The following is a 27,971-nucleotide window of genomic DNA, read 5'->3' as shown; positions in this document are numbered from 1 at the left end:
TGAGATTTCACTCTAAAAGTAGTTTTGTGGGATAATGCAAAAACCATATATCCTGTAATTTGAGGTTGTTATTAATTTGTTTATGCATTGTGTACATCATCATTGTAGACCTGGATGATACTCACTTTCTTGTCTATAACTCTTCTTGTGTCAGAGGAGCCTTGCCTTGGAGACAAGTCCATATTCTGCCAGATGGAAGTTCTGGCTCGCTACTGCTCCATCCCTGGCTACAACAAACTCTGCTGTGAGTCTTGTGGTAAGAAGGTTTCTGCCACCAGCTTGCCGCCCAGCACAGCCCAAGGTGCTTTAGAGACTGGATTGCAGGACGACACCATCCTTCCCAGCCCCATTCCAGCATTGCCTGTTCATCCTACTGTCCAGAACCACGCACAGAGGATACAAGGCAGGGCTGCCAAAGAGACAGATAAATCCCAGGCTGCTTATGCTTTGCCTCCCAGTATGGAAGGTTCAGCTGCACATGGAGCCACTTGGGTTAATATTGCCACCCATCCTCGGGGCACTGCAGTCAGTGGTACTTCATACGTGGACACCTCAAGATTACTACCTCCTAGCCGGCAGGCTGAAGCAGGGCAGAGTTCTGTGGAGCTCTCAGGCAGCCTTGCTTTTCATTGGTTCCCTACTGCCTTGAGCAAAACTTCTGCTGTTGTGCAGAGTGAAAGTGAGTCCTCTTTTCCTTCCCAGGGTGCAGTGCAGCAGAGAAGGGACACTATAGGGTCCAAGCAGCCAAGTGGCACTCTCAGGACCTCTTCTCCTGTTGTGACATGAAATGATTTTCCCAGTGTGTCTCTCTCTGACAGTTTACAGGGGCAGAGCTGCCACGGTTCTGAGCTGCTTTCGGGAATCAGTGAGATACACATTTGAAAAACAAACAGGCAAGCAAAAAAAAAAACTAAAGGAAAAATGGCTTCATTTTATAATTTTTTTTGGCTGTGGCACTTTTTAATTCTTTATTGACAAAAAAAAAAAGAAGATCAAAGGAAGAAATGGCACCGGTTACTTTGTCAACCACAAACAATGGCTGAGCTCACACAGCTTATGTAGCCCAGGGCTGGTTACTTCCAAGTGCAGCTTGAGTTAAAGGGGGCCATTTCCTTCCAAGGTGCTACCAAGAGGCTTTTTCAAGCAATAAAACAAAACACGCCAGATAAGGATCGTTATTCCTCAGCTCAGCTCTCACTCATCGGCTGCTATTCTCCAGGCAGCAAGGGCCACAGTGGACCCCAAAATCCTTTGGGAAATGGTGCTGCAAATATATTTTTCTATTCTTAACCTCAGTGAAAAGCAGAGTGGAGGGCCATGTTGACTTGTACTCCCTACATATGAACTCGGGAGACCCCATGCAAAGAGCAGGGCAGGGGGATGGGCTATCAGCAGTCTGATCCAGCTGGGGAGAGGGGTAGGGGTGGTGCATTGTGCAAGTGGTGGTGTGTTTGCTTTCCCTGGAGCGGGGGGGAGGTGAGTGTGTGGTCCTTGGGCTACTTACATTGCACTTACAACCTCCTTTCCATCTGCATAGGGTACCTGTTGGAGGCTGGTGGCCTGCATGTGTGTCTGCAGGGCCTATTTAGTGTGGCAATGGCAAGGAAAGTCACCAGTAAGAACAGACAGAATGGGGAGAGTGTTGGGTTGGGTGGGGATGTTATTTGCAGAGCGAATCAGGGATTAACTAAATATGAGACACACATTTTATGTTTCTAAAGGAACTGTGTAGCCCATGTGTAGAACAGTTTGATTAGAGACATTTGGCTTTTCACAGCACACTTTACTCTTCATTTGAATTTTGACTGGGGGTGAGAGTTTGTCTTCTACATCTGTTTGGTAAGGTGCTGGTCCCAGTCAATTTTGGAAAAAGTGCAGTGGTGACCCAGGTGTGCACGAAACACCTAAGATTTACTTGGATAGGGAGAAGATCAGGGACTCTCCTAACAACAGGGATGGGAGCAAGAATGAGTGAATGTCTATCGTCAGGTAGTTAACACAGGTAGCATTAAAGCTGCCCAAGTACTGCCTCAGGCCCCGTCCATAGCTTTAAAAATGTATCTGAAAGGAAGCTGAAAATAGCAATTATAGGCAAGCTCCAATCGCTTTCTTGTTGGGTAGCCAGGGAAAGGTTCCACTCACTCCAAACTCTTGAAATGGTCATTCAATTATATGGCACTCAGTGTCCCATACCATAAGAGTGTCCTCAGGCAGTGGCCGTGTTCTTGGTTCTCAGAGTCTATATATGCTCTTGTTTTTCCTCTTCTCTTATGTGGGGGGTCTGAGCTACTGAAGAGGAATGGGTCTGATACCTCTGGTAGCTGCTAATTTCTTCTATTGTAGGGAGCTGTCTCTGGCACAAGAGGCCCCTGAGAATTGCTTCCTGCCGGGAAATGGAATAAATGAGGTGTCTTTCTTGCATCCTGATCAAATATTTATATTATTCCCTTTTTAATGAAAGACTGCTGGTCATGGAGAACCATGGTATTGGATGCATTAGAATAAGCCTTATGGGGCTGCTTTTCTCTGTGTCTAAACCCTTGTTTGAAAGGGACAGTGTATAACCTGGTCTCTAGACATATTCACTCCAAGGTCTCTGTATTGAGACTTCTTACATGGGAATCAGTGGTAATGTGAGCACAAATCCATTAAGAACAGGGGTAAACGCCACACATTTATTTTAAAAACACTTCTATTCAACACTGTCTTGGACTAGCTTTGAACTGGTAACCAGGTCCAGTGTTCCAGTAGTAGACTCCTGAGCTTTAGACCCTTCTCCTTTATATCTGCTCCTTGCATGTCCTCAAGGCCCATTTTCCTGGTTGTATACCAAGTATGTGCTGTGTGCCAAAATGGTGAGGTTATGTATTGGGTAGTGCACAGCACCATCACTGTGCAGGGGCCAGGACTAGCTCAGCCTTCAGAAGAATTGAGTAAGGGCAGAAGAATTTCAATCGCATTTCATTTTATGGATTCTTTCTCTCTCTCTTTAGCCTCCCACAGTCTTCCTGTTTGCCAGGTATAGGGAAAAGAAGCCTATGCCACATATCTTGTGGCTACAAATTTGGTTTTTAATTCACAAATATTTTGAATGCACAGTGAGTGCATTGGAGCCAGTAACTGGTTGTGTGGGATGGACAGAGCCTTCTGGAATATCAAAGGGTAACCCTTGTGGCTGTTTTCATTTTGCTAAAAGCCTCCCTGTCAATTGTCTCTGTACCAAAATACCTCAGTCTCCAATTGCTTATCCTCACTACCATGTCTGAGCTTATGCCAGTAGTAGCTACTGAGGAAAACAGATCACGGAGAAGGACTAAGTCATTTTGCTTTGATTAAAAAGGCAGAAAATGGCATAAATATTACAACTAGATGTAAAGGAGAAAGGAAAACAGCTAGCACCTGTAGATTTTCACTTTCATGGCATGGGAGAGTGGAGCACACTAATGTAAGGTGCAGAGCACTATACATTTACACAGCACTTTAGAAACACATGGCTGAATCCTGCTTTTTATAGCACAACTTCAGACCTTCTCCTTATCTGACATGCAGGCAGAGTTTGGCTTGCTGTACAAGATATGACATGTTCATAGTCTGCGATTCCAGTATATAGCTTTAAAAATGTGGCTGAAAGGAGGCTGAACATAGGGACTAGTAACACATTCCTGTCTCTTCATTGTGGGGTGAAGCTAGGTGCCCCAAGGTTTTTTTAAATGGTTGTTTAATTATATGGAGCCCATTATCCTTAGGCCACCAGTGCATTCTCACAATATCCCTGCTTCTGCTGCCACAGAAATCAGGCAAAACTGAGGAACAGGAAGAAGATATGCAAGGTGCTGAATATTTGGACTAGAGACAGAAGTTACACACAAACTGGTATAAGCGATCAGAAACTGGCTAAAATCTGTAACACAACAGAAGTTCAGTGCACATAAATCACTTTCAAAATGGCCCAGACTGGTTTCAGATAAACCTGGATGGACATAGTATCAGACTTATCTAATTTAGTTTAAATTAGTTTATTGAACTTCTGTCCCAGAAGTTCTAAGTCTGTACTTAGCTCTGTAGAGAAGGGAAGAATGCCTTCAAGTCTCAGTGACTTTGGGGAGAACTAGAGGCTCTCTAAAAATCCAGCCAGTTTTTGGCACTTTTTAGGGTCAGGAGCTAATTTAGATGAGAGAGAGAGAGAGAGAGAGAGAAGAAATGAGTCAAGACAGAGTCCAGATGGAGGACAGTGAGGGATTATTGCTACTGAGAATCATGTAGGAACGATTGTTGGCATACCAGGTCCTAAAGAGCATTCTGAAGAAAATGTCAGGATTTAGCAGATTTATTCTGGGATGTGAATCCAGTTCCACATTTTTCACAGAATGACATCATTTTGTCAAAGTTTGTATTCATCATGGGATTGCTTCTGCTCTCACCTAAGTCAGAAGGAGAATTCTCCATTTATCTGCAGTGGAACCAGAGCTGGGACTTGTGAGTTGTCATGGCTGTTAGTAACAGCTGATATGTAGTGTTCCTCAGACATTGGACTGCAAGCCACCTGGAGCTAAAGGTCAGTTTGAGGTTAGTAAAGATCCGATCCATCCCATGACTCTTGCAAAGTCTGAGACTCCTGATCTCTTGACTTCACTGTTGAGGACAGTGTTCTGGGGTACTTGGCATTTTCAAGTACTAGGTCCTATGTGATTGTCCTTCCATGCCTGAAACTAGAAGGGTCACTTTTCCTCAGGTTATGCTGCAAATATAAACTATAAGTTTAAATCATAGAATCATAGAAGATTAGGGCTGGAAGGGACCTCAGGAGGTCACCTAGTCCAACCCCCTGCTCAAAGCAGGACCATCCCCAACTAATTAATCCTAGCCAAAGCTTTGTCTAGCTGGGTCTTAAAAACCTCCAAGGACAGAGATTCCATCACCTCTCTGGGTAAACTGTTCCAGTATTTTACTACCCTCCTAGTGAGCAAATTTTTCCTGATATCTAACCTAAACTTCCCTTGCTGCAACTTGGCACTGTTGCTCTTTGTTCTGTCATCTGCCACTGTTGAGAACAGTCAAGCTCCATCCTCTTTTGAACCCCCCTTCAGATAGTTGAAGGCTGCTATTAAATCTCTACTCAGTCTCCTCTTCTCCAGACTAAGCCCCGTTCCAGCAGTCTTTCTTCCTAAGTCATGTCCCTCTGCCCCCTCACCATTTTTGTCACCCTCTGCTGGACTCTGTCCAATTTGTCCACATCCTTTCTGTAGTGGGGGGCTCAAAATTGGACACAGTACTCCAGATGTATCCTCACCAGTGCTGAATAGAGAGAAATAGTCACTTCCCTTGATCTGCTGGCAACACTCTTACTGATGCAGCCCAGTAGGCTGTTAACCTGCGTTGCAACAAGGGGACACTGTTAGCTCATATTCAGCTTATTGTCCACTGTTTGGCTAATGCTTTTAGAATTTTAGTTTTAAATCCATTTGCAAAAAGGTCTGCCCCTGATGTGAATGGCAAGCTTTACACACCAGGTTTTTCAGAGGAATGAATGGAGAAGAAACCTTGAAACAAACAGTAACGTGTGAAACCAGCCAAAGCAGCCCCATTGAGCCCTTTGGGAGGATTGGAGAGCAGTGAAAATGGTTCTGACTTGGCTGTCTTTTACTTTTTTGTGCCTGTTTTATATTCTAATTCAGAAGGAAAAAACCCCATCAATGTTGAGTGTTTGTGGTGGCTGTGGTTTTCTGCACTGTGACAGCTGGCTGCAGTGGTAAGGAAGGGTCTATATCAGTGGTTTTCAATTTTTTTTGAACCAGGATCCATTTGTAAACACTGATTGCCAGTCCTGACCCAGTAAATAGTTAAGTAGCAAACAGCCTCCTGGCTCTACCCATGTTTTTCTCCTTTAAAGAATCCATTTTTAAAGTTTGTTCACAACCCTTTCATATATTCCTGTGACCCACTTTTGGGTCATGACCCGTGGTTTGAGAAACACTGGTCTACATGATCCTGAGATAGGAACAGTAGGCCAACTATACGGGTCTCCGGTGCTCCTGGTGGGGACTCTCTTGAGCATGCTCTGCCCACTTGCTTCCAGCTGCACATGCAGAAGCTGGAAATGCAGCAGTGAAGCCACACCAGAGGCACATCCCTGGCTATTCTGAAGACCTGTCTCCAGTGTGCTTGAAAGCAACCGTATTGATGACGACATTTCACGGCTTCATTCCAGATTTCCTTGTGGGAGTGGGTTGGCATGGCAGAGCATGCCTGAGAGAATCCCTCAAAGAGAGCATGCGGGGTAGAGTCAGTATGAGTCCCAAAAGTCCCAGCTTTGTACTCTGGAGGATACCCTCAAGTTCCTTAAAGCCAGTATGTAAAGTAAGCCTAAGATTAGGAAGTCATAGTACAGTATGCCTGCTACTTAAATAATAATAATAATAATAATAATAATAATAATACTATTTGCCTGGCTTATTAGAGCTGGTTCACTTTTGTTGTGAGGGTTTTGAAGCTATGGAAGATCAGATTCATTAATGTAGATGTGCTTGCTTTTGATCCTGTCTGTCTTAGGGGTATTGAAAATCACACACTTTTTAATTGGAAAAAATACATACATGCACATGCACATGCCATCTTAAGAATCAGGCTGATACAACCCACTCTCTCTCTGATATACTTTCCCTAGCCCGAGGTATACCTATGCCTAAAACAGGTCTAATGAAAGTGGAAACTTGATTGGCTAGTAATGGTCCCTCTAATTCACCTACCCTCTACAACCACATGTGATGAGGACCCCTTTACAAAACATGACAAACATTTAAGACATACCAGAAAATACAATAACAGAATGATCATGTTAAAAGTATGAAGGTTTCTGATATTGTTATATGCTTTTTCATTAATTTTCTGCACACCAGTTGGTGTAAACCTAAAATAACTCCATTAAAATCGGATCTGCCTGAGTGTAACACGTTGTAATCTGGCCTAGACTTCTTCTAACTACAAATAGCACATCCTTAATCCCTCATTAATTGAAGTACATTTATTAACTCTTTAATAGTGTGCAGGGATGATAGCATGCACTTACGATGCCAAAGATAATGCTTCATTTTTTATGGTGTTTACTCCTTAAGGGCCCTCACCTAAAACCTGTCTTTCGAGGTACTTTACCTTGAAGGCAACACACTCTGGAAGGAATAGTTGGGATACACTGTGTAGTCCTCTACCTCTATTTATAGCCAGTGGTCAGCCCTGTCTATATTCTGAGCAGGTTCAATAATGCCAGAGCAAGTCCACTTTAGCCCTAGCCTCTGTTTGAACAAGGTAGGAGCAAATCTAAATATCCTCAAGAACTACACCTAGTGCATCAGCAAGGGTAAAACTTGGAAACTTGTGATCTGTAGAGTCAAACTAACATATATGACTTATTAAAACATACATGTAATTGTTCTGATTCACTACATCAGCTCCCAAGTCAGGATGTGAATCAGTAACTTGTGGGCCAAGTTTACCACTTTTGGTTTTACTTGTAGGGGAACCTGTGAGGAAAGAACTCTTCCCTGATGGAGATGGTAACATATACCTCTCCTGGTAGTTTTACAAACATATGATAACTTGCTACAATATCGGGAATCATTCTCTACAATAGGGTGGAGGTGGACATAAATTATTTAGTTTTTCCACTTGTGAAGCAAAATTTATTTAACCCATTCAACTCTTCTTTCTGCCTCACAAAGCCCTGCATGGGTCAAACAAACAAACAAAAAATCCTCATTAATCATTAGCTGCAATGGTTCCAGATTATAGCACATGTACAGTGTCTTGCATCCATGCTCAACAGTTGTTTTAGGCATAGTATGGTATTTGCAATGGTTCCTTGCAACATCTGGGAGCAATAATTCCTTTTTACAGGGCTGGCGGGATGAGTGTTGTCTACTGTAGTTGTTCCCAGTATAAGCAGGATATTAGCAGCTGCCTCAGTTCACCCATTCCTGCTATCTACATTCCATTGTTCAGTGCTTTGTGTTTGGAAATTACCCCAAGTTCTCATTCTCTACAGCATTACTGAGCACAACAGGCAGTGCTTTGGGGTCCCAGATCACACTGCAACAGTGGTTGTGAGACATTGTATGTGGATGTAATGGGACAATTCTACCAAAGTATGGACTTGCTAACACTATAAGGACAAGATGCTAAAAATTTAATGCAAAATAAAATTACTTTCCTGATTGTTCTGGACCCACCGTAGGTTGAGAACTTGCTTGATAAAGGCAAGGTCTTTGCAATCACCACCATAGCTGGGCACAACAGTGAATAAAATGTGGGTGAAAAGGCAGGGATGTGACAGCAGCTCATAATACTGTGTGTGTGTAGGACAGGCCACCTGGCCAAAACTCTGTAACCTATTGCAATCAAGCTTTGCTCTGTTCCTCCTTGGAGAAGACTGTATGTTGCAGCTGATGCTTAACAGGTTGGGTGGTGCTAAGGACTTGGGATGGTTTCCTATCTCCTCCTGGGCTGATGAACACGTCAAATCATTCCTGTGCTGTAACCTTGTCCAGTGTTATAATGTATAAAGTTTTGTACATATGAGATTCAGAGCTTTTTAATTTTTAATATTTATTAATTTGTTGGGTTCTTCTTTTTTTGAACTCTAACAATGTAAAAAATCCACACAACCCCCCTCTTTTCTGTTGGTTTATTTTTGAGGGTGGGAGGGAAATATATCATGTAAGTACCAAGATCTGTGCGTGGTTATTGTATGCTGGGTGGAGAGGTTGCAGGGGCCCTGGACAGGACCCTTACATAATTATCTTCTTGTATATTATCCAGTGGAGGATAAATGTGCAGGAAGTGGCTTTCACTCTGAGCTCCAAAAGAATGATAAGGAAAAGAGTGGGGAGGGGAGGGAAGGAATAAAGGGAGAAGTCATATTGTTAGAAGAAATAAAAGTCCAGCTATAAAGATGCATTGCACCTCTTTCTAGCATATAAGACCCTCGCATGGAAGATGCTCTGATCCTGATTCTCCACTGCCTTGTGTCTGTGTAAAGTGCATCTGATGAGTATTCTGATAGTGGTTCCTCTGCCTGCATAACATACACGTGCTATACAGGCATCTGGGACTAAAGGCCCAGGCCTTGGGGGTGAGAAGCAGCATGATTAGTACCTTTTTTCTTGTCAAAGGTTGGTTTCTACCTACATTTTTGAGATCAGTGCTTCAAAGCATGTGGAGATGTCACGGCTGCAGGGTTTCAGTGAGACATCAAACTGAGAACCAAGCCTCCGAATAAATTTGAAAACTGCAGTATAACAAGAAACAGAGCTACCAAAAAGCTGGAGCAACAGAGGGACTTAGGGTTCAGTGGAATGTATCATCTAAAGATTAAGCCTTTGCCCGTATTGGGGATTATGTTCACCAAACCTTCCTGCTCTCCCACCCCCCAAACTGGGGTATAAATGAGAGGCACATTCCATTAGTCCTGGGCATAGGGAGACCACACATTGTTTCTTTATTTTACTTCAACTAGTAATGTTTGTATGCAGCTGGCAGATTCTTACCAAGACTTATAGCCATTGTGATGGTATTCCTGCTCAAAAATAAGACATGCAAAAAAACATGCAAACTGATAAATTAGCAGTCACGCTGAAATGGCTATAATAGTGCTATTTCCCACAGCCTAGAAGGATTCAGATTTACTATTGCAATGTTTGTTTTTAACTATGCTTTGCTGTTTTGTGCAGATTCATCCTGTTAAGCAAAATATTAATTTAACTAAGCAACACTATTTCTAAAACAGGCACCCTGGTGAGAAAGCCAAGGCAATTGTTCACATTGCTTTTTAGCTACTATTTTGAAGTAGCTAGTAGGGTTTATTCTACTTGTAAAGATGTGGTCAGATAATTACCAGGAAATCCCACTACATAGGTACCTGGTGACCTGAACTCCACTCTTACACAAATTAGGTAGTCAGTGGAACACCTTGATGGAATTGAAGCATCTCTAGATTTGCGTGCACCATCCCCCCTTTTCTCTCTGCACTGTAATTCCCTGAACTCTGCTGTGGTAGACAGAAAGGGTTGTTTTTCAGCCATTCAATTGACCTAACTTCAAGAATTTAAAAGCTCTCAAAAGGGAGGATAATCCTTTTGAATAATTGTTACTTGATCATGTTTCAACTAAGGTTTGCCAACACTGAGACACTCAGGATACTTGATCTGAATGTACTAAAAATGTGGTTCTAAGGGGATTAGCTGCTCCATGGACACTTACTTGAAATGAGGAGGCCTTGCTAAGACATCATTTACTTTTAAAGAAAATGTAATGAAGTTGAATTAAGAATACTTTCAATTTGAATAAGTATGTCCACAAAGAGGTTTAATGCAGTTTAATCTATTTGAAAAGTTAATTTGGATAATTTTTCTTAAGTTCTTAAGTTTCTTACGCAAGCCACTGGACTTCATCTTGGCCAACCAACAGATTGCTAAAGTGGCTTTAGATATGTTATTCTACATCCTCCTGTGGGCTTTCCAATTGTATTAAGCCAAACTGAGAGCCAGCATAAAATGAAAATACCCCTTTCTGCCCATCAAAACAGGGCCTCAGACTGGTGAGGTAAGTGTCCTTAACTATCTGTGATTCTGTCAAAATACAGAAAAATAAAACAGTTTAGTCTTTTTAAAGAAACTGTGACTGACAAATAAATCCAGAAACAAAACCAGAGTCTGTGTTTACAAATGATGACAGTGTAAATAATGAGAACAATAACTGGAAACATTGAAACAGAGGGAAAGTATGGAATGGAAGCTTATATGAAAAAGTATTAAATGTGTTTGACGTGCTGTCCCTTCTACAATGGGTCAGTACAGCAAGAGATGATGTTTCACAAGAGGGGGCCAGACACCATCATTAATATCAGCAGTGGTGAGCTGACAGGCAGGGATATCAGTTAGGGTTCCTGAACACATCCTCTACAATTTGATTAGAACATGCCACTTCAGTACTTTAACAGCAGAAACTGCTTTGATAGCATTTCCCCGCTTCCAATCAGGACAGACCACGCTGGTAATTGAGCTCCCTTTTGCTTTCCAAATTGCCCATGTTCACTGCAGAGGCTGGGGGACTACAGAAGTTTGTTGCTGGCAGAATGGCCCGGCCAAATTCTTGCAAGAAAAGTAGTGGAGGAGACTGTTATAAGTAGAGAGGCACAAAGTAAACTGTTGGATATGAGCTGTGCTATCAGCTGAAAGCCAAACCCCAGAGATGAGTCCTTTCCAAACACTGGGATGTTTGTCACCGGGTTCAGAGTTCTGCACCTCAGCTGTCATGCCTGCATGACTGTAGCAGCAAGAGAACACCATGGATACCCTTCTCTTTCACCATGCTTTCTGATAGTTCCTTCTCCTCTTACAGCACCATAGTACCATGGTGGAGTCCATCCTCCTGGAAGCTCAGGGCCATGCTGAGATGGAGAGATGCTGGCGGAGGTGTTTGATAAAATCTGCTTGTGACTGTGGCAGGACATAATTGATAACAGACTTGGGGATCCATCCCTTTGAGAAAAAAACAAAACAATGTTACCTTTAAATAAGCAAGGCTGAAAATTTCAGTGGCAAGGGGTTGAGCCTCGCTTCATTTCAGGAATGGCTGTAGTGAATCAATTGCTATGGAAAGCGGGTGCTGGATTTTACAGCCTGATGCCCTCTTTGGACAATACACCTGGTGTAGAAGGACCCTTTTCCTAGATGCTGAACCAGCTTGGTCCCACCTTTGCAGCAGCACCCAGGGCAACCATACAAACATGGACCAGAGGAGGGAGGGAAAGGGAGCTGGGATCAGACCTCTTCTCCAAGAGCAAATCTGCAAAACAGCAAATCTGAAGAACAAAGCTGCAATCTCTCTTCCCTCATCTCCTTCTCCTGTGTCAGTCCAGAGTTGGACCTTCCACAAAGGGCAAACCTCTGGGCCAGATTATATCGGAGAAAAGTGTGCTATGCTCCTTGCTAGGCTGCCTGAGGGCATAACCAGCCTTGCTATCTACTGTTGTTAGTGGGATGCCTCACTGAGACATCTGACACCTGAGGTAACTAACTGCCTGGGCATTAGTCATGACAATCCATTCTCCAGTTCCCAGAAATCATTGCTTCAATGTCTTCCTCATCTTGCACTTCTCTCTCCCGATAAGTACCATGTAGTACCTTATATCTTATAAGCTTCATCAATCTTAGGTAAGAGACTTGAACTTACCTTAAGGTCCATGCTCAAGAGCCAGGTGAAGCGGGTCTGCATTGGGTTCTCTTCCAGTGGTTGCAGAACGATGCAGCTGAGCGTGGCCTCAGCCCTGGTGGTTGGAGGGAGACAATGGAATTTAGATAATTTCCTGTGAGAGCCTGGACCTTCTGATGGCTACAGTGAAGCACCTCTAACCAACTCCAGAGTGGCACTAGTTAAGCTGGTCACTCTGTATTACTCCCTTCCAGCCCCTATGAAACTATGAAATGACCTATGTTCTTCATGACACTCCTTCTCAATCTAGTAAGATACTTTGGGATTAATTAAGTAAAAATTGATTAAAATACATTTCTGGAAATCTAAAAACAGTTTGGCTGGCCATTGAATTGAACTAGTCACATTACCGTAATCTGCCACTGATGTCTGTGTGGACAGAACTCTGCATCTTTGCTACAAATGGGACCCTGCATGGGTTCAGGAGGATGCTTGTACAGCTATCGTAATAACTTCAGGCCCCTACTTTTATGTGAATTTCATGTTCATGACAAATGAGAGGCTGGATCAATTGTACAGGTTAGAAAACAGACTCAGCAGGATACATCTGTCCCAATCTGCACCAAATTTCTCTTCCTGTGCTGTCCTTGCCACCAAAATGCTGAATTCCTGAACTCAGTATCTTCAGGCCTATCTCAAATTTAGGCTGCTTTTGTCTTGAGGCCTGGGTCTGTTATGGGCACACATGAGAACTGGGCTTCTGATTGCCTTGGCAAAATAAGAGGAAAGGTCTGTTTTTTAACACTGAAACTACCTTGCAATGGTTGGATTTAAACTTTTTAGAAAAGTCTTTTGTCTGTGACCTTAAATGTATGTCGCATGTGCTTGCATTTTACTGACATTTCATGCCCAAAGCTCTGTAGGGAAGATGCATCTCTTGCATGCTCAGTGTTTTTACTGAATAGTGGAGGCACACATCCCTATTACCATTCATTCAGTCTTTACCTGACTCGCTCCTCTTGCAATGGGATAAGCTCCGAGTAGGCCGCAGTGCCAACCAAATACACTGCTGTCTCTTGCTTCCAGCAGCGCCGTATGTTGACAAAGTCCCTTTGGCCAACAAGGTTCCCGGGGCTCTGACTTGCAATTTCATGAGTCAACAGGGTGTCCTTCCCAATTCTTTGTAGAATCTGGAGCCAGAACAAAATACAAAGAGCTGGAGGGAAACTTGTAAATCAAAAAATGCAAACACCATGCAATCTAGGAGAAAATGGTACCCCATGAACAACAGTCTAGGAACCCATTAGTTATTTTGTTCTCTTAATGTCACTTCCTGTAGCACATTTCCTAACAGCCACCCATGTATCAGAAACAAATGCTCATTCTCTTTGACTACACCTTTCCACAGCTGCGTGATGTCACTCTTACCTCTCTGTGATGCAGATGTGGAATGTTTTAATCTTTCCTCCTATTCTTTTCTAAAGTTGCAGAAATCCAAGGCTATATATAAAATGGTGAAGGCTGGACTTTATTTCCTATTTTTTCCTTCCTCGTCTACACCAAATTGACTGTGTAACTGGGATAGTATTACCCAGTCTCAAACAAGGCAGTGTAGGGGTTAATACCATCTTCCTCAGTAAAGGAAAAAGGGCAGCTGCAAACTCCAAATGCAGGCCTGACAGGGTACTTGATTATCCAGCTGTGAATAATTAAATAATCTTCCCAGCACACTATAAAGAAGGAGGTGCTCCCAAGCATCTGGGTTTGCTGGTATTAGAGGAGTTATGTGCTCTAGAGGCTCTGAGAAGTGTTTGGTACCTCATTGATCAAGGAAGAAATGTGATTAGCTAGCACAATGTTAGGGCTTGGGCAGCCAGTTTAGATACATCTATCATGATATCATTTCATTTAAAGGAAGCAAAGGAATGTTTTTAATATCAAATAGCAGTAGATGAGTGGAAACAAGCTGAAGTGGATAGAGTGTACTGTGCAACTGCAGTGACCTGCTTGGAAGATAGCTAGGAATATGACGTGCGCTGTAAGGGGAAAGCTGTTTATAAGGATTCCTGATTAGTAACCTGATAAGCTCAGGAGATGACAAATTAGAGGGCAAATCAAAAAAATCCCAAAGGGTTCATTCTAGACTAAAATGTACTCAAACCCTAGCCCTAGTGCATGGACTTCTGTGCCTTCCACAAAATCCATTCTCAGTGCTTTGCCTCTCTCACACATTATGGCATTGCTAGTACTGTGCTCTCAAGATAACTGAACATTCATAGAAAATGTCCCAGGGTATGAATGGTAGTGCTGTGGTCTCTATTAGCCAGCTGGGACATACTGCAGCAGGTTTGACTATTCATCCTCTCTAAATGGAGATTGACCTCCCTGGTCTTTGAGGTTCATCTCAGAAGACTATTACATTTGAGGCTGCTGGAGAAAAGTGGCCAGGTTGTCTGTATTGCAAGCTGAAGACAACTTTAAAAGTCTTGGTTGTATAGTCAGAGTCATCCTCCAAGGGACTGTCAGTACTTTAAAAGTGCTTTCCCAGTATGACTGTGAACTTTGGGATTTACACAGCAGAGTCTTTGTGATGCACCTCCTTGCATACATTGGTTCCCTTAGTTAATTAGCATCCGAATTAGTTGATGGTTGGGCTACTTGATGACCATAAATAAATATTGCCATTATGCTGTCTATGTAGGCAACTGACAAGTTGCAGATCATGACAGCATCTTCCTTCCATATACAAATAATCCTGTTTTCCTTGACAGGATACAAATAAACTAACTGTTTATCACATGCAGCAGGGGGATGACCCCCCTCATTCTCTATGAAAGCCATTACTGTTCTCACAAACCCTTCATTAATTTACTTGACCATGATGAATATAGTAATATTAGTTTCCTACAGTGAGGAATTATTTAGTTATTCCAGTATCCAATATAAAAAAAGTTTTCTTAAGCTTATTCTCATGCAAACTTTCCTCTCTATCAAAATTCTATGCCTGGGTAATAGTTCAATGCCTTTTCTGAATTTATTTTCCCATCAGGGCTCTCTCAAAGGTACAGTAGGTGTATGCATCAAGCTTCACTTCACTTCAGTTTCTAAGTGGCTTGACTCCACCTTCAGAATTTCTTTAATGGCTTTTCTATCCCTGTGACATCGTCATTCTGCAGCACAGAAAAATCTTAGAAACCAAGCACCACTGAAAAAAGAACTACAGACAAGCCATATGACTGTTTAAGGAGGTGTGGTAAAATGCATCTTCTTTCTGTGAGATTATATCCTGACCAGTTGGGGGAATGATGCCTATTGTTAATACACCTGTTTTTAAATTTGTCTGCAGGATCAATTGGATCCTATCTAGTTTCATATTATCCTTGGTGTGTGGTGTATTTAACCAAAGGCAAATTCTCTTAGTACTCAACAGTCAGCATTGCCTGCCTGTGGATTGCTGAGTGAAGCTTTCAGTGGTCCTTTTGTGTCACAAGGCTCTCAGTGGCTCAGAAATAACCTACCTGAGAGACAGCTGCTTCCCTCATGACATACTGCACAGCTGAGCTGAAGCCCTGCTGACTTCTACCTCAAGGTGCTGGAGCCCACATGGTTTTAGAATACGCTGCCCAGTGCCTGGAAATAGTCCAGCCTGATGAGCTTTAGGATGTACTGCAAAGCTTATCTTTTTAATCCGGCACTGAAAGTGGATTGGAGGGGTTGGGGAGGAGGCTGCAAGGAATGGCGGAGAAGAGGAGATCTGAGCTGGTGGATGTACCTGGTTTACTGGTGGAAAGTTTTCACTTCAGTTATATTCAAGTACCAGTTTGGTTGACTTCAAATTGTAGCAAGGACTGCAAGAACATTATTATAAATATGAGTAAATACACACAGATAGAAGGTTTGGGGTTGGCTTTTTGAACCGGTGAATGAGAAGAACGAAGACTGTACAAAAGATGGATCCATCTCTCCATTTACCTTGACTTGACTGAGAGTAGGGTTCCACTCAGGCATTCGCTCCAGGCTCTCAAACAGCTCATGGTACAATTGGTCCATTGGAACAGCCAACACCCCGTCCATTCGGAAGACTTTGCCAAGCTGTGGGATGACTGTACTCAGCACTGCATCTCCATTTCCCTGGCAAGAAAGACAGCATAATGCTGTGATCCTAATAAAAAGAATGTAGGTAGAGACACTACAAGAAAATAAGAGATCTCAGGACTCAAGTATGATGTTTAACATGCTCCCCATCAGATCATTCACAGAAGAGCACCAAATTACTCACTGAGAAGCCTTTTAAATAAATGATGTGGGTCCTTTCTTTAATCACTCTTTGCTTTATAGCTGCAGATCATTACGCTTAAATCATGTCATTGGTATTTTTTTTTAATATTCACCACTAGGGATTCATTCAGTCCAGCTACCTTAAACTGTTCTATCAAAGATTTTAATAAACACACACACAAATAACAAAATCAAAACACATCAGTGCTTTAGTGTCTGTTAATTTAGTACCATCAACATTAACTTTCCTTGTACATGATTGCCTGGCCTTTCCCTTCAGAGCCTTTTCATCTTGTCTCTTTATTTAATGAATTTGTGGGCATGTGCTTAACACTGTTTCTTGGAAGATGCATCTGTTTCCTTATGTGTTCAGTGTAACATAGAACAATTTTTTTAAACACTCATTATTTACCCACACTTGAGATCCTTCACACACATCATCTACCCTGACAATTACACCCTCACTTAAGCACAGCTTTTGCCCTATCAAATGTAGATGTGATCTTTTCCATGAACATACACATGGAAATGCCACAGACATTTTGATCTCTCTTTCCAGTTGCTCTTTCAGTACTGGACCTGTGGTCTTGAAGGGCTTCTGCGGTGGAAGCATTGCTGAAGATGATCTTAAAAATAGTAATGGGAAGTGACTGAAGCTGATTCCATCTAGCCTGCCCCCTCACTCAAGGTTTTCTTAATCAGAAAAGTGTTTTGGACTACAGTAGCAAAGGTAACAAATGCTAGGACTTTACCTGCTTTGTTTCCATCTGCCAACCATTTTGCTGCTGCAATATCTCCATTGCCCTGTGCAGGGTAACTTCTCCTTGATTCACATAAGACAGCTCTGTGCTTGAAAACCAGTCAGAGCTGATGCCAGTGCCAAATTCCTGAGTCCCAGCTGCAGGATTAACAACAAAGGAATTATTCATGAATGCTGAAAATCATCCTTATTTTTGTCTATATGCCATTAGATAGTAGTTATCTGTGGTCTTCATTTGCTTACATATAGGATTACATCATGCCCTAAAGATAGAAAGGGATCAAAACTGGAATTGCTCAGCTCTAGTTCAGCTTGATAAAGTAGATCAGAATCAGATACTGTATGTGACATTTTTCACACATTGAGGAAATCTGTATCTTTGGTTGCAGCCATCTGCAGTTTAACATACTGATAATCATCCTGTTGCTAGCTTAGGTTTTTAGGTCTGTTTTGATATTATTAGAAGGCTGTAAGTCATGGTCATGACACCACAGCTGTAGAATAAGACATTTTTAAAGACTGTGAAAAAAAGTTTTTGTCACTTTTTTAGCAATAGCATTGACAATATCCAAATAAATGGACATCAACAATATGCTGAATGACTTAGTCACCTCAGCATCATCCCATCATTCCACGACAAAATTGAACTTTGTGGACATAAAATTGCTCAGTACAAAAAACAAAACAAAAACACCTTAAGTCAAAGCAAATGCTCCTTTTACAGCAGCTTTGATTGGACAAAATGTCTCAAAAGGATGTTGCATCTACATCTGTTTCCACCATGTTGAAAAATGCTTCTAAGTATGATATATAAACACAGTTTCAGTCGATACAGCTGTGTTAGGCAGTGTGGATGAGGTTACATTTGGTAAAAGTAGCTAAAAACCACCCCCAGTGCTTAGTTAGTTGTGTGAAATAACTGAAAAGTATTCTTGAAAGCAATGTTTTTAATATGGCCTCCCAACAGCAATAAGGTAGAAATGTAATGTAGTTATATAGGTGCTTTTTATCAGCTTTACGTATATACACCATATTTCACATCAAGCAAGGGCTCTAAAGAACGAGGAAAACAGAGTCCTTCTTTAAATCACTTGGTAATTTATTTATGCCAAGAGACACCATATACATAACAAAGCACTGTAAAATGGACTTTACTTAAAGGCTTTGGACTTCATTTCTGATAGGTTCATTTGGTCTGCCCTACGAAAATCTCAGGATCATGGTTACTACAAAAATTTGTGACTGATGGCCAATATTGAGACTGCTATAAATTATCAAGACTTGCAATATGGAGCAACCCCTGGGAATAGGAATGATCCCATAGAAGTGATAAACAGAACCCTTACCAGTATCTTTCCACATTAACCTCTGAACATAGCCAGGAAGTTTAGAAGGAAGACAATGAGATCCTTTTAACATAATTCCTTGCAGGTCATGCCCAATAGCTGCCATAGCTGTTTTTTTCAGGCCTACAAGAGACAAACGGCAACACACTCTGAAAGCTGTTAAATGCACCACATTCAGCAGGAAGGCACATTGGCTTGGTGACTGATGTGGAGTTCTGCAAGTGAAAACAATACTGATCAACGGCATTCGCTAACTGACTGATGGACTGATCTTGGGCAAGTCATTTGTTTGCCTTAGGCCTTAGTGCTTTGACAAAAATGAATATTGATTCATGCATGAGAAACACCATGGGTGTGATTTGTTATTTTGTTCTGGCCATGGGAGAGTAGCAGGTACTATTTTGAAAGGGGGAGAAGTTGATGAATTCCAGTTACCAAGGTGGTTGAAATGGTGTCAACGTTTCTCAGTGAAGAGAGATGTAAATCTTTGACCAAAAAATAATTTAAAAAAAAAATCTGTTTTGTGACCAGCTTTATCTATTTTGGGAAAATACTGAGTATCAGATGTTGCGACATTTTAAAATGAAAATGTCCCCACATTTGCAGTTGGCCCATGTGGTACTTCTCTGAGTAATGTGCAGTCAAATATGGGATAAAGGCTCAAAGACTACAAAACAATTATTTAGCATCTTAATACAATACTGTGGGATTTCTTCTTTGGGGTAAAAGGTTATTTCTATAATCTCAACTCTTCAGGCTACTTTATCTATGTTTACAAATAACTTTCAACAGTAAAAGTGAGGAGAACATGCAGGAATTTGAGAAGTGTCATCCTACAAAGTATGGGAATTGCTCTGACAATATTTTTAATGACAAGAAACTGCCAGTAACTTGCACATGTAGATCAGATTGATAGATTCATATGATTTAAGGCTAGAAGAGACTATTATAATGATCTACTCTGACCTCTGACATAGCAGAGAACCTCTTCTAATAATTTTTGCATCAAGCCCATAATTTCTATTTGAACTTAACACATCTTTCAGAAAGACATCCAGTCATGATTCAAAGTGATAGAGAATCCACCATAGTTTTTATCATTCCAGGTTATCTACTGATACACAGACACAGGCTTTCAGCTCTCCTCCTGATAATTGACTGGAAAGGCAATGTCTTTCTCTACATCTGAATTAAGTGCAGATGGATTCCCTAGGACTATTGCAGGCAAGTCCTAAACTGGTCTTCCTTGTCCACTGAAATCCCTTTCCACTGACCAAAAAAAAAAATCATTACATTTTTCTAAAAAAAATGCATTATTCCATAGGTGTCAAGAATATACAGAAATATATTCAGTGGGCAATGGAAAGGAGTGTGACTTTTTCAGTATATCTGAAGTTTACTTCTCTTTAATATAAAGTAATGAAAGCTGCAGTATATAATATTTAACACATTAAATAGTATCTATCTTCAGTTATTGCATCATATTTCACTGAGTTTCCTCACTTCACTACAGTACTGCCTTGTTCTTCACCTAACCTATTAATCACTGTCTATTAACCTAGTAACTTTTCCCTCAAAATACATCCTCTTCTGGTATGCTGCTGTAACATGCTGCACTTACTTCAAAGTGGAGTAGTAGCTCTGCAGAACAGTGCAACATGTTACCTTGCACTAAGGAAAATCAAAATCCTGGGCATCTTGGTGTACTGTCCCTTGCAACAATTGTTAGACTTGAAAGGATTTGTTTTCTGTTGATGAATTTCAGCAGATGCTGATATTTATTTTCCAACATTTTTAAGTTAATTTTTTGTACCAGAAGATATTTCTTGCTTCCCCAGCAAAAGACTACCTGTTGTTTATTGTACATATAATGACTGTAGAAGTCATGATTCAGAACAGATTCAGGAATGAAAGGTTCCTCAGCTGATCTAAATGGTATTGACTAGGAATTTGATTCCGTATGGTTTTCAACTTTATCTCAGTATACGTATCCATGTTTTATGATCTAATTTATATGTCAGATTTTGTGTAGAGGAAAAGATCAATTACTAACATCTGCAGATTAAAATTTAATCCTTCCTAAGTATGAAATAGCAAAAGAAGAATATACAGGCTACAGAATTGTCAGCATGTTTATAAATATACGACTCTGGCATGTATGATATATACCCACTGTCTATACAGTGATGACTGCTGCCATTTTCTACAAGGCTGAGATATTCCAGTCTGCTTGACACAAATTGCTGTGGTGGCCTTGTACAATCATTCAGAAAAGGACAATAATTATTCCCTGGTTGACACTTTAAAAGGAGGTATCTTTTACTGTATATTGTATGCTCTGTTTAATAGAAAAAGATGAGTTCTACTTACCAGTTATCCTTCGAAGGTGCTCATGTGAGATCCCACAGCACAGTTTGAATGTTGCAGGCAGCATGGTCTGGGGATGTCAGTTGCCTTCTGTGTTCAGTGCAAAAGCTGACTGTGGCACTAGTTCATGCCTTTATAGCGTTAGTGAAGGACAACACCTGATGATATGGACCATGCTTTCTGATAGCAGCTGGGAATGAAGAGTATCCAAGGACAAAGCAAACAAAGGGAGGGGAGAAGCAGAGGGAGGAACTCCTTATCCACATAAGTGAAAATTTGCTGCTTTTGCACATTTCTTTTTTGAGATTTAATAAAAATTAACCCTTGCCCATAGTTTGGATGGTTGCTGTATTCTAAGATGACATCAATCAGGTACAGATATATTTGTTTAAAACTCCTGACACTTTGTTGGTCTCTCTGAACAAACTACAACATACAGTGGAGAGAAGCCACAGCCATTCTGAAGTGAGACATTGCATTAAAGTCAGCCTGAATGATACCCATGTGCCTTGTCAGCTGCTTGTAAACATCTTATTGATTTTTACTTTGTAAGGCACTTGGCCCTTCACCCCCCTCTACCTGAAGAATCTGATGCTTCTCCTCTGCTTATTGCTGTACTGGCTAACTTCATGTAGGAATTGCAAGCCCTGTTTCACTGTGGCCATACAGGCTTTGTGAACAGAATGAAATGGTTTTGTTTTTAAAACACATATGAATTTAATCCCAGGCCTATTAACTGCTGTAGTGTAGACTGGATGCTTATTGATGCCCTATTGAAAATGGGAAATGACGCCTTCCCCGTTAGGTGTTGCTCATATACCAGTCACTAAACACTGGATTGCCTCTAAATAGTGGTTTGTCTAGGATGGTACCTGTTCTCTGACATCTGTCCATAGTAGAACTCATGATGTTGCAGATGTAACCAGTGATGTTGTCATTACTTACGTTACATCTGTAGAATACTTAAATTTGCTAAGGAATCAGCCATCTGGCATGTCTGAGTAAATGGAGGGTCATGCAGCCTTTTTGACCATGGCAAGATAACACCAGATATAATTGGATTGTTAGGAGGATTTATAATTGGCTATGTATATTTTGGCTTCTACAGGGGCCAATCAAGTGAGCAGCTTTTGTAACTCCTGGCTACAGTTTCTGTGTCTTGGTGAGTCATGGGCTGCCTCTCCCTTCTTGCTTGCTATAGTTAACAGTTTCCTGTGCCTTACCCCTTTCCTATCAGGATGTGTGGTACCATTATGATGAGGACAGTAAATGTAAGCATTTATTATATGTTTCTGGGGGCTTTCCTATCTGGGGTCTGATTCTGGTTAAAAGAGATAGTTAAGTGGGGTGGTTCTTGAGCTCCTTTGGTACCAGGAAAGTATAAAACGTTGGAGGAAATTCAGAGGCATAAATAGAAAAAATTAAGGGGCTGGAGAATTTATAAGAGAGTCACATTTTAAAGAGAGGGGTTGGATCCAATATACATGGATACAGTGCATGTATATTGAGGGCAAAATGTCTCTTTGATCTTTGTTTTCTGCCAGCACGTTTTCACTGCTCTGCTTGTATTTCTGAAAGGGGCATGTGTGTGCTGTTCAGAAATCAGTCAGCATCAAAGAAGTCTGCTCCATCATCCAGCGTCTGAGTACTAATTGCTCAGCCTTGCATTACACGATCCTCTGTACAACACAACACCATGTCAGCGTCTCTCTTGAAGGTAGCTTTCATTGGCTTTTTGACTATGGAAAAATACTAAAGCAAATTCTTCTGTTGCAAAGAACTTAGGCCACAGCAGAGAGCAGTGTTTTTCACACTATGGATTCCTATTTGAAATCTCAAGTTTATCTTGTGAATCATGTGCCCTTTCCCAGACAAACATAACAATAACATTTACAAGCCACTTGAACAAAACACAGAATTTCAAAAGCTTTAGCTGTTAACAAGGATAACTGGGAATGTTCAGTTAGTCTTGGAGGTGCCCCATTCTTTCATGTGGACCTGCAGGATTTCTTGAGACGACAGCACCAGCACCGTCAGGCTGTGGTTAATCTATGAGTTCTGGGTGGGCCACATCCAGGGACCTGGGACTCTGCCTTTCATGTGGCTGTTATATTTTTGAGATTTTCTTGGCTGACTCTGTGCTGTAGAACTTCCTTCCTTCTGAGCTTCAGAAAGGGTGTTAATACCTGTTTATCCACAGTATGCATGTCTGTGGTACAGTGGCAATGCATAGCGGGTACATGGGGGTGCATGTGCACCCCCTGAGAGCACTGGTGCATCAGCCTCTGACAGCCAGTGCTCCCCGGTTAGGCAATGGGTGTGGGGGAGGGGCCAGGAGGGTTCATGCTTCCAGAATGGCATGGTCGACCATGGGGGGGACACCCCCTTCCCCAGTTGCTGACTGGCTGCTGGGGGGGGGCACATGCCCCCCAACTCAGGAGGCACCAGTTGCTCATGCTGTGGTGACAAATTTGTATGATCACAGGCTGCTTCACCATGTATAATATTGCTTTTATGAAGTATCAGCAGCACTGAGGATCCCAATCCATAATGAGATTTTTGTTTTGCCTTAGGGTTGGAGTGTTGCTGTAGTCAGGATGGTTGAGGCAATGTACACGAGGCAAGGATTTTTGGGGGAGTTATCTTGTCTGTTTCTTTACACATCTGCAAATCCCCAGGGACACCGATATGGGTTTCAAATTGTTCTTGTTTTTCAGTCTTTTGAATAAAATGTGGGCAAGTGACAACCCAGTCTTTAGTGCTGTTCTGTAATTTAACACTGCTAAATCTGGATGAGCCTAATCCTGCAGTCTTTCTTCTTAGGGACAATTTTGACCCTGCTTTCTGTTAACCCATTGGATTGGAGGTACTGGGGCCAGCAGTTATATGTCAAAACTCATGTCACTGGAATTTGTTTAGATTTTTGCCCACTGAACTGTGAGCTATCGTTAGACATTGCTTCTGTCTGGCAAAGCCAGGTTTGATATGCCTGATAACCTGTTTAGCTGTTGTATCTTTTAGCAAGTTTGTTTCAGGGAAGACAGAATAATAGTCTAGGACAAATAAGTGAATTTTTGGTTTTTATTTAGCTTTTCCAGCCTATGTAAAGAAGTCTCTGCCTGCTGTTTTCCAGGAGGCTAATATTCCTGTTCTGCCAGTGTGAACTGTTTGACATATGCAGCATATCTCATCTGCTTCATTTTCCCCTGTAGTGCAGCACTAATTTTCTGCATCACAGTTTCATAGTTAGTCTCATTTGCCTAAGGTAAGAGGAAACTATGTTAAGTTTTGGGGTTGTGTCAGAGTTGATTAAGAGTAGGTTCAGGCTTGATATCAGGAGGCATTACCTTCTGGTTAGGGGTGCCAGGCTCTGGAATGGGCTCCCAAGGGAGGTGGTGCTCTTCCCTATCTTGTGGTTGTTCAAGAGAAGGTTGGACAGATATTTGGCTGGGGTATTGTGATCCCAGCACTCGTTCCTGCCCAGGGCAGGGGGTCAGATTTAATGATCTGTTCAGGTCCCTTTTGACCCAAGAAACTATGAAATTATAACTGTGTAGTTTTGCTAAGAGGCTAAGCAATGGATTTATATAGGATGGTTTGGGTAGGGATGATCCTGCTTCAGGCAGGGGGCTGGAGTAGATGACTTATGGAGTTCTCTTCCAGCCCTATGTCTCTATGATGCTATGAAAATGTCAAATGCTTCAGAGTGAGCTGTTTGCAGTAATAAGGCTACCTTCTAACTGGCTTCCTTCTTGCTGGCAACTGCTGCTTACAGGTACAGAGTGAAATACCATTTAAACACTTGTGCCCTCCATATTTTCGGAGTTTGCAAGTCTGTCTTGGAGTTAAATACTCCATTCTTCCATTCAGACAATTTACTGTGATCATTTTAGTCACAGTGATATGTGGTGATCAGAAATTACCAAGGGTCAAGGGGTTGGGCAAAAGTCTCTTACATTCAGTATCTGAGTTGCAACTGATCAGTGTTGCATAACATAAGCCTCTATATAATACAGCATACGTGTCTACATAATATAACAACCAGTTCCAGCTGGCTCTTGCAAGAGACTTTTAAAGTTATAGTTACCCACAGGATTTCTCTGGGGTGCCCTAAAGGATGGAAATGAGTCACATGGATGTATGCCAAGTTCAGATGCCAGGGCATTTCTAATGTAATATTGTAATGTAATAAAATGAGAGCCCCTGATATAACCCTGCTGTTGCTTCATCTGCTCTCCAAAGTACTTGAGTGCTACTTCAAAGCCAAGAATACAAAGTAATTAAAGAAAGAATGACTATATGAAATGGTTATAAGTAAAATTCATGGTTCATCCAGACAACTGAGCACTGAAGTCCCAAGAGGGCTCAAGAGGTTAAAAGGGCTCTGTGAAGAGAACTTCTGATCTTTTCAGACATCACAGTTTTCATAATTGATTTATTTTCTCCTTCAACAATATTTATAACACTTGTGGGGACCTGAAATAAGAGTGTCTTCCCTCCACTGTACCTTCCCCAGGCCTGTTTGGGGTGTAAGTGTAGTTGGTGTGGTTCAGCATGAGTTCTTGGCTCTGCAGGCTCTAGTTTGTTGCTGATGGATTGCACTGGTTTGCTTTATATAGTGTTATTAGTTGCACCAAGCTCACTGCCACCTGCCACCCCACTTAGTTCTTAGGATACTGTGTACTGAAGTCAGACTTCTGGCAGTGCTTCACAGGACTGGGGTTCTTATTTCCATACTTTTTGAACCCAGGGTCCCAGGCAGGTGCCCTTTAATCCTCAAGTTTATTTTTACCCTCTCTCCAAGAACCAGTTGTAGTCCTAGTCCCCTAATTACAGTTGATTCTGGCATAGCTTGAGTGAAACAATGGCTATGGGAACAAGGAATAGGGATAAAACCAAAGTAATCCATAAGTAAGGAAGAGATTTTCTGTTTAGTCTAAGATGTGACTAACAGTGTTTCTAGACAGGGCAAAACCTTAATTACAGTGTGTCTAGTCATAGAAGAACCTCACTGGTGTATTTGGACAGTTCATTCTGTCGGTGAAAAGTTCTTCCATTGTCCTTCCCATGTTTGTTATCCATTTACTCTGGGTTTATCTCCCTTTGAACATTAGTTGTGAAAAAGCCCCTGTTACTGTTTTCTATGTGATGGATGAAATCCAGGACCAACTGAAATCAATGGGAGTTTTGCCATTGATTTCAGCAGGACAATCCAAGGTCTTCTATTGTACTAGTACACAGCCTGGCATTTCTTGGAGTGAACTTATTGTCCTTTCTTCTTTTTTGGCTGGTGTTCCATTGTCGCAATCTTCAATGCAGCCTCTTGATAAAGCCTTGAAGTTGTTTTCCCGTTGCCTTATGTTAATTTTTTACAAATCCTTTGAACCTGAATAGATCTTTTGGCAGAGACACCTAAATGTATTGTGACAACTTTATTTAATACATATCTGAAGTTGCCCTTGTTTCAGTAATTTCTCTTTGCTGCTGATAGCTTGTATTTTTTTATTTTTTTTGTTTAAACCCCCCCCAAAGGGAAATGCTTTTCTCTACTCTCAAAACTCTCTCCCCCCACCCACCCCACCCACAGTCAAATGTATAATTCTCTAGATTCTCTCATGCCTCAGCCACCTAGAAGATAATATAATGCCAGCTTCCTCCTAGCACAAGCAATTTCCTCCATGTGACACTGCATCCCCTTATTCATGTTCTTGTCACCCTTGTGCCTGCTTTTCTGTGGTCGTATCCTACCTGCAGAAAGCAGAGACACACTCAGATAACTTTTTATCACCAGTCTTGATGGATGTTATCCATCCGTTGTTTTGAATTCTGTACAAGGTGACCCTGAAACATCATGTCTTCCTGCTGGTCCAGAAATTGTACAGCCACAAGGGGATCTGAACTGGACTTCTGAACTTTAGTCTCCTGTTTTTCTGTGCTGGAAATGGCTGGAGCTATGCACAAACCCTGCTTAGATGATGGAAAGAGATAGTGGGGAGCATTTTCAATGTACATCCAAGAAAACCCCGTCTGGGTGGTTAAGGGTTAAGCTGTAGTTTTCCACAAGCCCTGCAAAAAGGAGTTGAAGTCAGTTTGGGCCATGGCTCATCCTTTGCTCTCAGAAGAAGAGATATGAAGAAGACCTATCCCTGGCCCAAGTTATTGTCCTTTGGTACTGGGTCAGGTCCGCTGTGCTGGCTGCCACAGAAGCAGAATCATCTCTATACCTTCTTAGCCTGCTCACCCATTCTGTATGGACACATCTTGGTTCACAAATAGACACTGACAGTTGTCAGTCTTACACTGGAAGCTGCAACTCACCAGGAGAAGGCTGTAAATATGGTGCAGCCTTTGCTAAAGACAGTGGCCCAGATGTCACTGAAGCCACTGGAGATCCATTACTCCATGGAGGAATTTCAATGAGCTTTAGTTCCAAGTGCCCAGCTGCCACTCTTTCAGTTCAAGGACGCTGATACACATGATGCTCAGGCACATTTAAGTAGTGTGGTTCACTAATTAAAGTGCCGCCCTGCCTCCTGAAGCACATCTGTAAAATGCTCTGCATGGTTAAATCATTGCACATTATGTTCAAATGTCCTTTATATAAATACATTCCATCTTTCAAGGCTTTTGTTCCCATTTTCTGGGCCTGCTTCTCATTGACACCACCTGCCATTGCACCACTCTGGCAATTTCATATCCTCATAAGCAGCACAAGTTACATTTATGCTCACTCCAAACCCTTTTTCAATGCTACAGTGAGGAAGTGAAGCAATGAACTGGTAATGAAGAACAGGAAGCACTGCATCCCTTCAGCTACTTCATCATTGTGGGAAGAAATGGTGCAAGTGTTCTTGTGTGATTAGTGTTTTGTCACATCTAACTCTGTGTGTGTGTGTATGTGAAGACTGTCCTTGTTTATTATTCCTCTTTGAAATCCATGTTTCCCTGGCATACACTTACATAGCCACTGGAGGTCACTGCTGATCTACAGTTACAGCATAAGAAGTCGCTCTCAG

The 27,971-nt window shown here is 41.7% G+C and overlaps 2 protein-coding genes across 9 annotated transcripts in view; one reads left to right on the top strand and one right to left on the bottom strand.

Moving 5' to 3' along the window:
- The window catches only part of ADAMTS14 (ADAM metallopeptidase with thrombospondin type 1 motif 14), a 212,197-nt gene that overhangs the window by 135,927 nt on the left and 48,299 nt on the right, over positions 1-27,971 (top strand). For 3 of the 8 annotated variants that reach the window (XM_090057045.1, XM_090057041.1, XM_090057040.1), the window contains exon 22: positions 155-8,571. The exons of 3 other annotated variants lie outside the window; for them this stretch is intronic. In XM_090057045.1, the coding sequence (XP_089913171.1) occupies positions 155-786 (632 nt within the window). In that variant the 3' untranslated portion in view covers positions 787-8,571. Of the gene's footprint in view, positions 1-154; positions 8,572-11,391; positions 13,193-27,971 lie in introns of those variants that run through there. 2 more of the 8 variants (XR_016443453.1, XM_090057044.1) reach the window with 2 other exon arrangements.
- Positions 5,531-27,960, bottom strand: LOC149859834 (steroidogenic acute regulatory protein, mitochondrial-like). Its single transcript, XM_090057049.1, has 7 exons — positions 20,959-27,960; positions 18,589-18,711; positions 17,235-17,380; positions 16,177-16,335; positions 13,210-13,394; positions 12,226-12,319; positions 5,531-11,531 (listed from the first exon to the last, which is right to left on the bottom strand). Exons 1-7 carry the CDS (start codon positions 21,020-21,022, stop codon positions 11,430-11,432), a joined length of 873 nt encoding a protein of 290 aa, XP_089913175.1. The 5' UTR covers positions 21,023-27,960; the 3' UTR covers positions 5,531-11,429.

The sequence above is a fragment of the Crocodylus siamensis genome, chromosome 7, assembly GCF_052110815.1.
Source record: "Crocodylus siamensis isolate JL-2025a chromosome 7, ASM5211081v1, whole genome shotgun sequence".
In the NCBI taxonomy this organism is placed as follows: Eukaryota; Metazoa; Chordata; order Crocodylia; family Crocodylidae; genus Crocodylus; species Crocodylus siamensis.
Note: the sequence above shows the minus strand (reverse complement) of the source record. Positions and strands in the feature narration are given on the sequence as shown.

Coding starts and splice junctions, on each gene's coding strand:
- LOC149859834 (XM_090057049.1), bottom strand. CDS start 21,022: ATGCTGCCTGCAACATTCAAACTGTGCTGTGGGATCTCACATGAGCAC. Junction 18,712..20,958: donor GCACCTTCGAAGGATAACTG/GTAAGTAGAACT, acceptor TGTCTCTTGTAG/GCCTGAAAAAAACAGCTATG. Junction 13,395..16,176: donor CTACTCTCAGTCAAGTCAAG/GTAAATGGAGAG, acceptor TTCTGGCTCCAG/ATTCTACAAAGAATTGGGAA.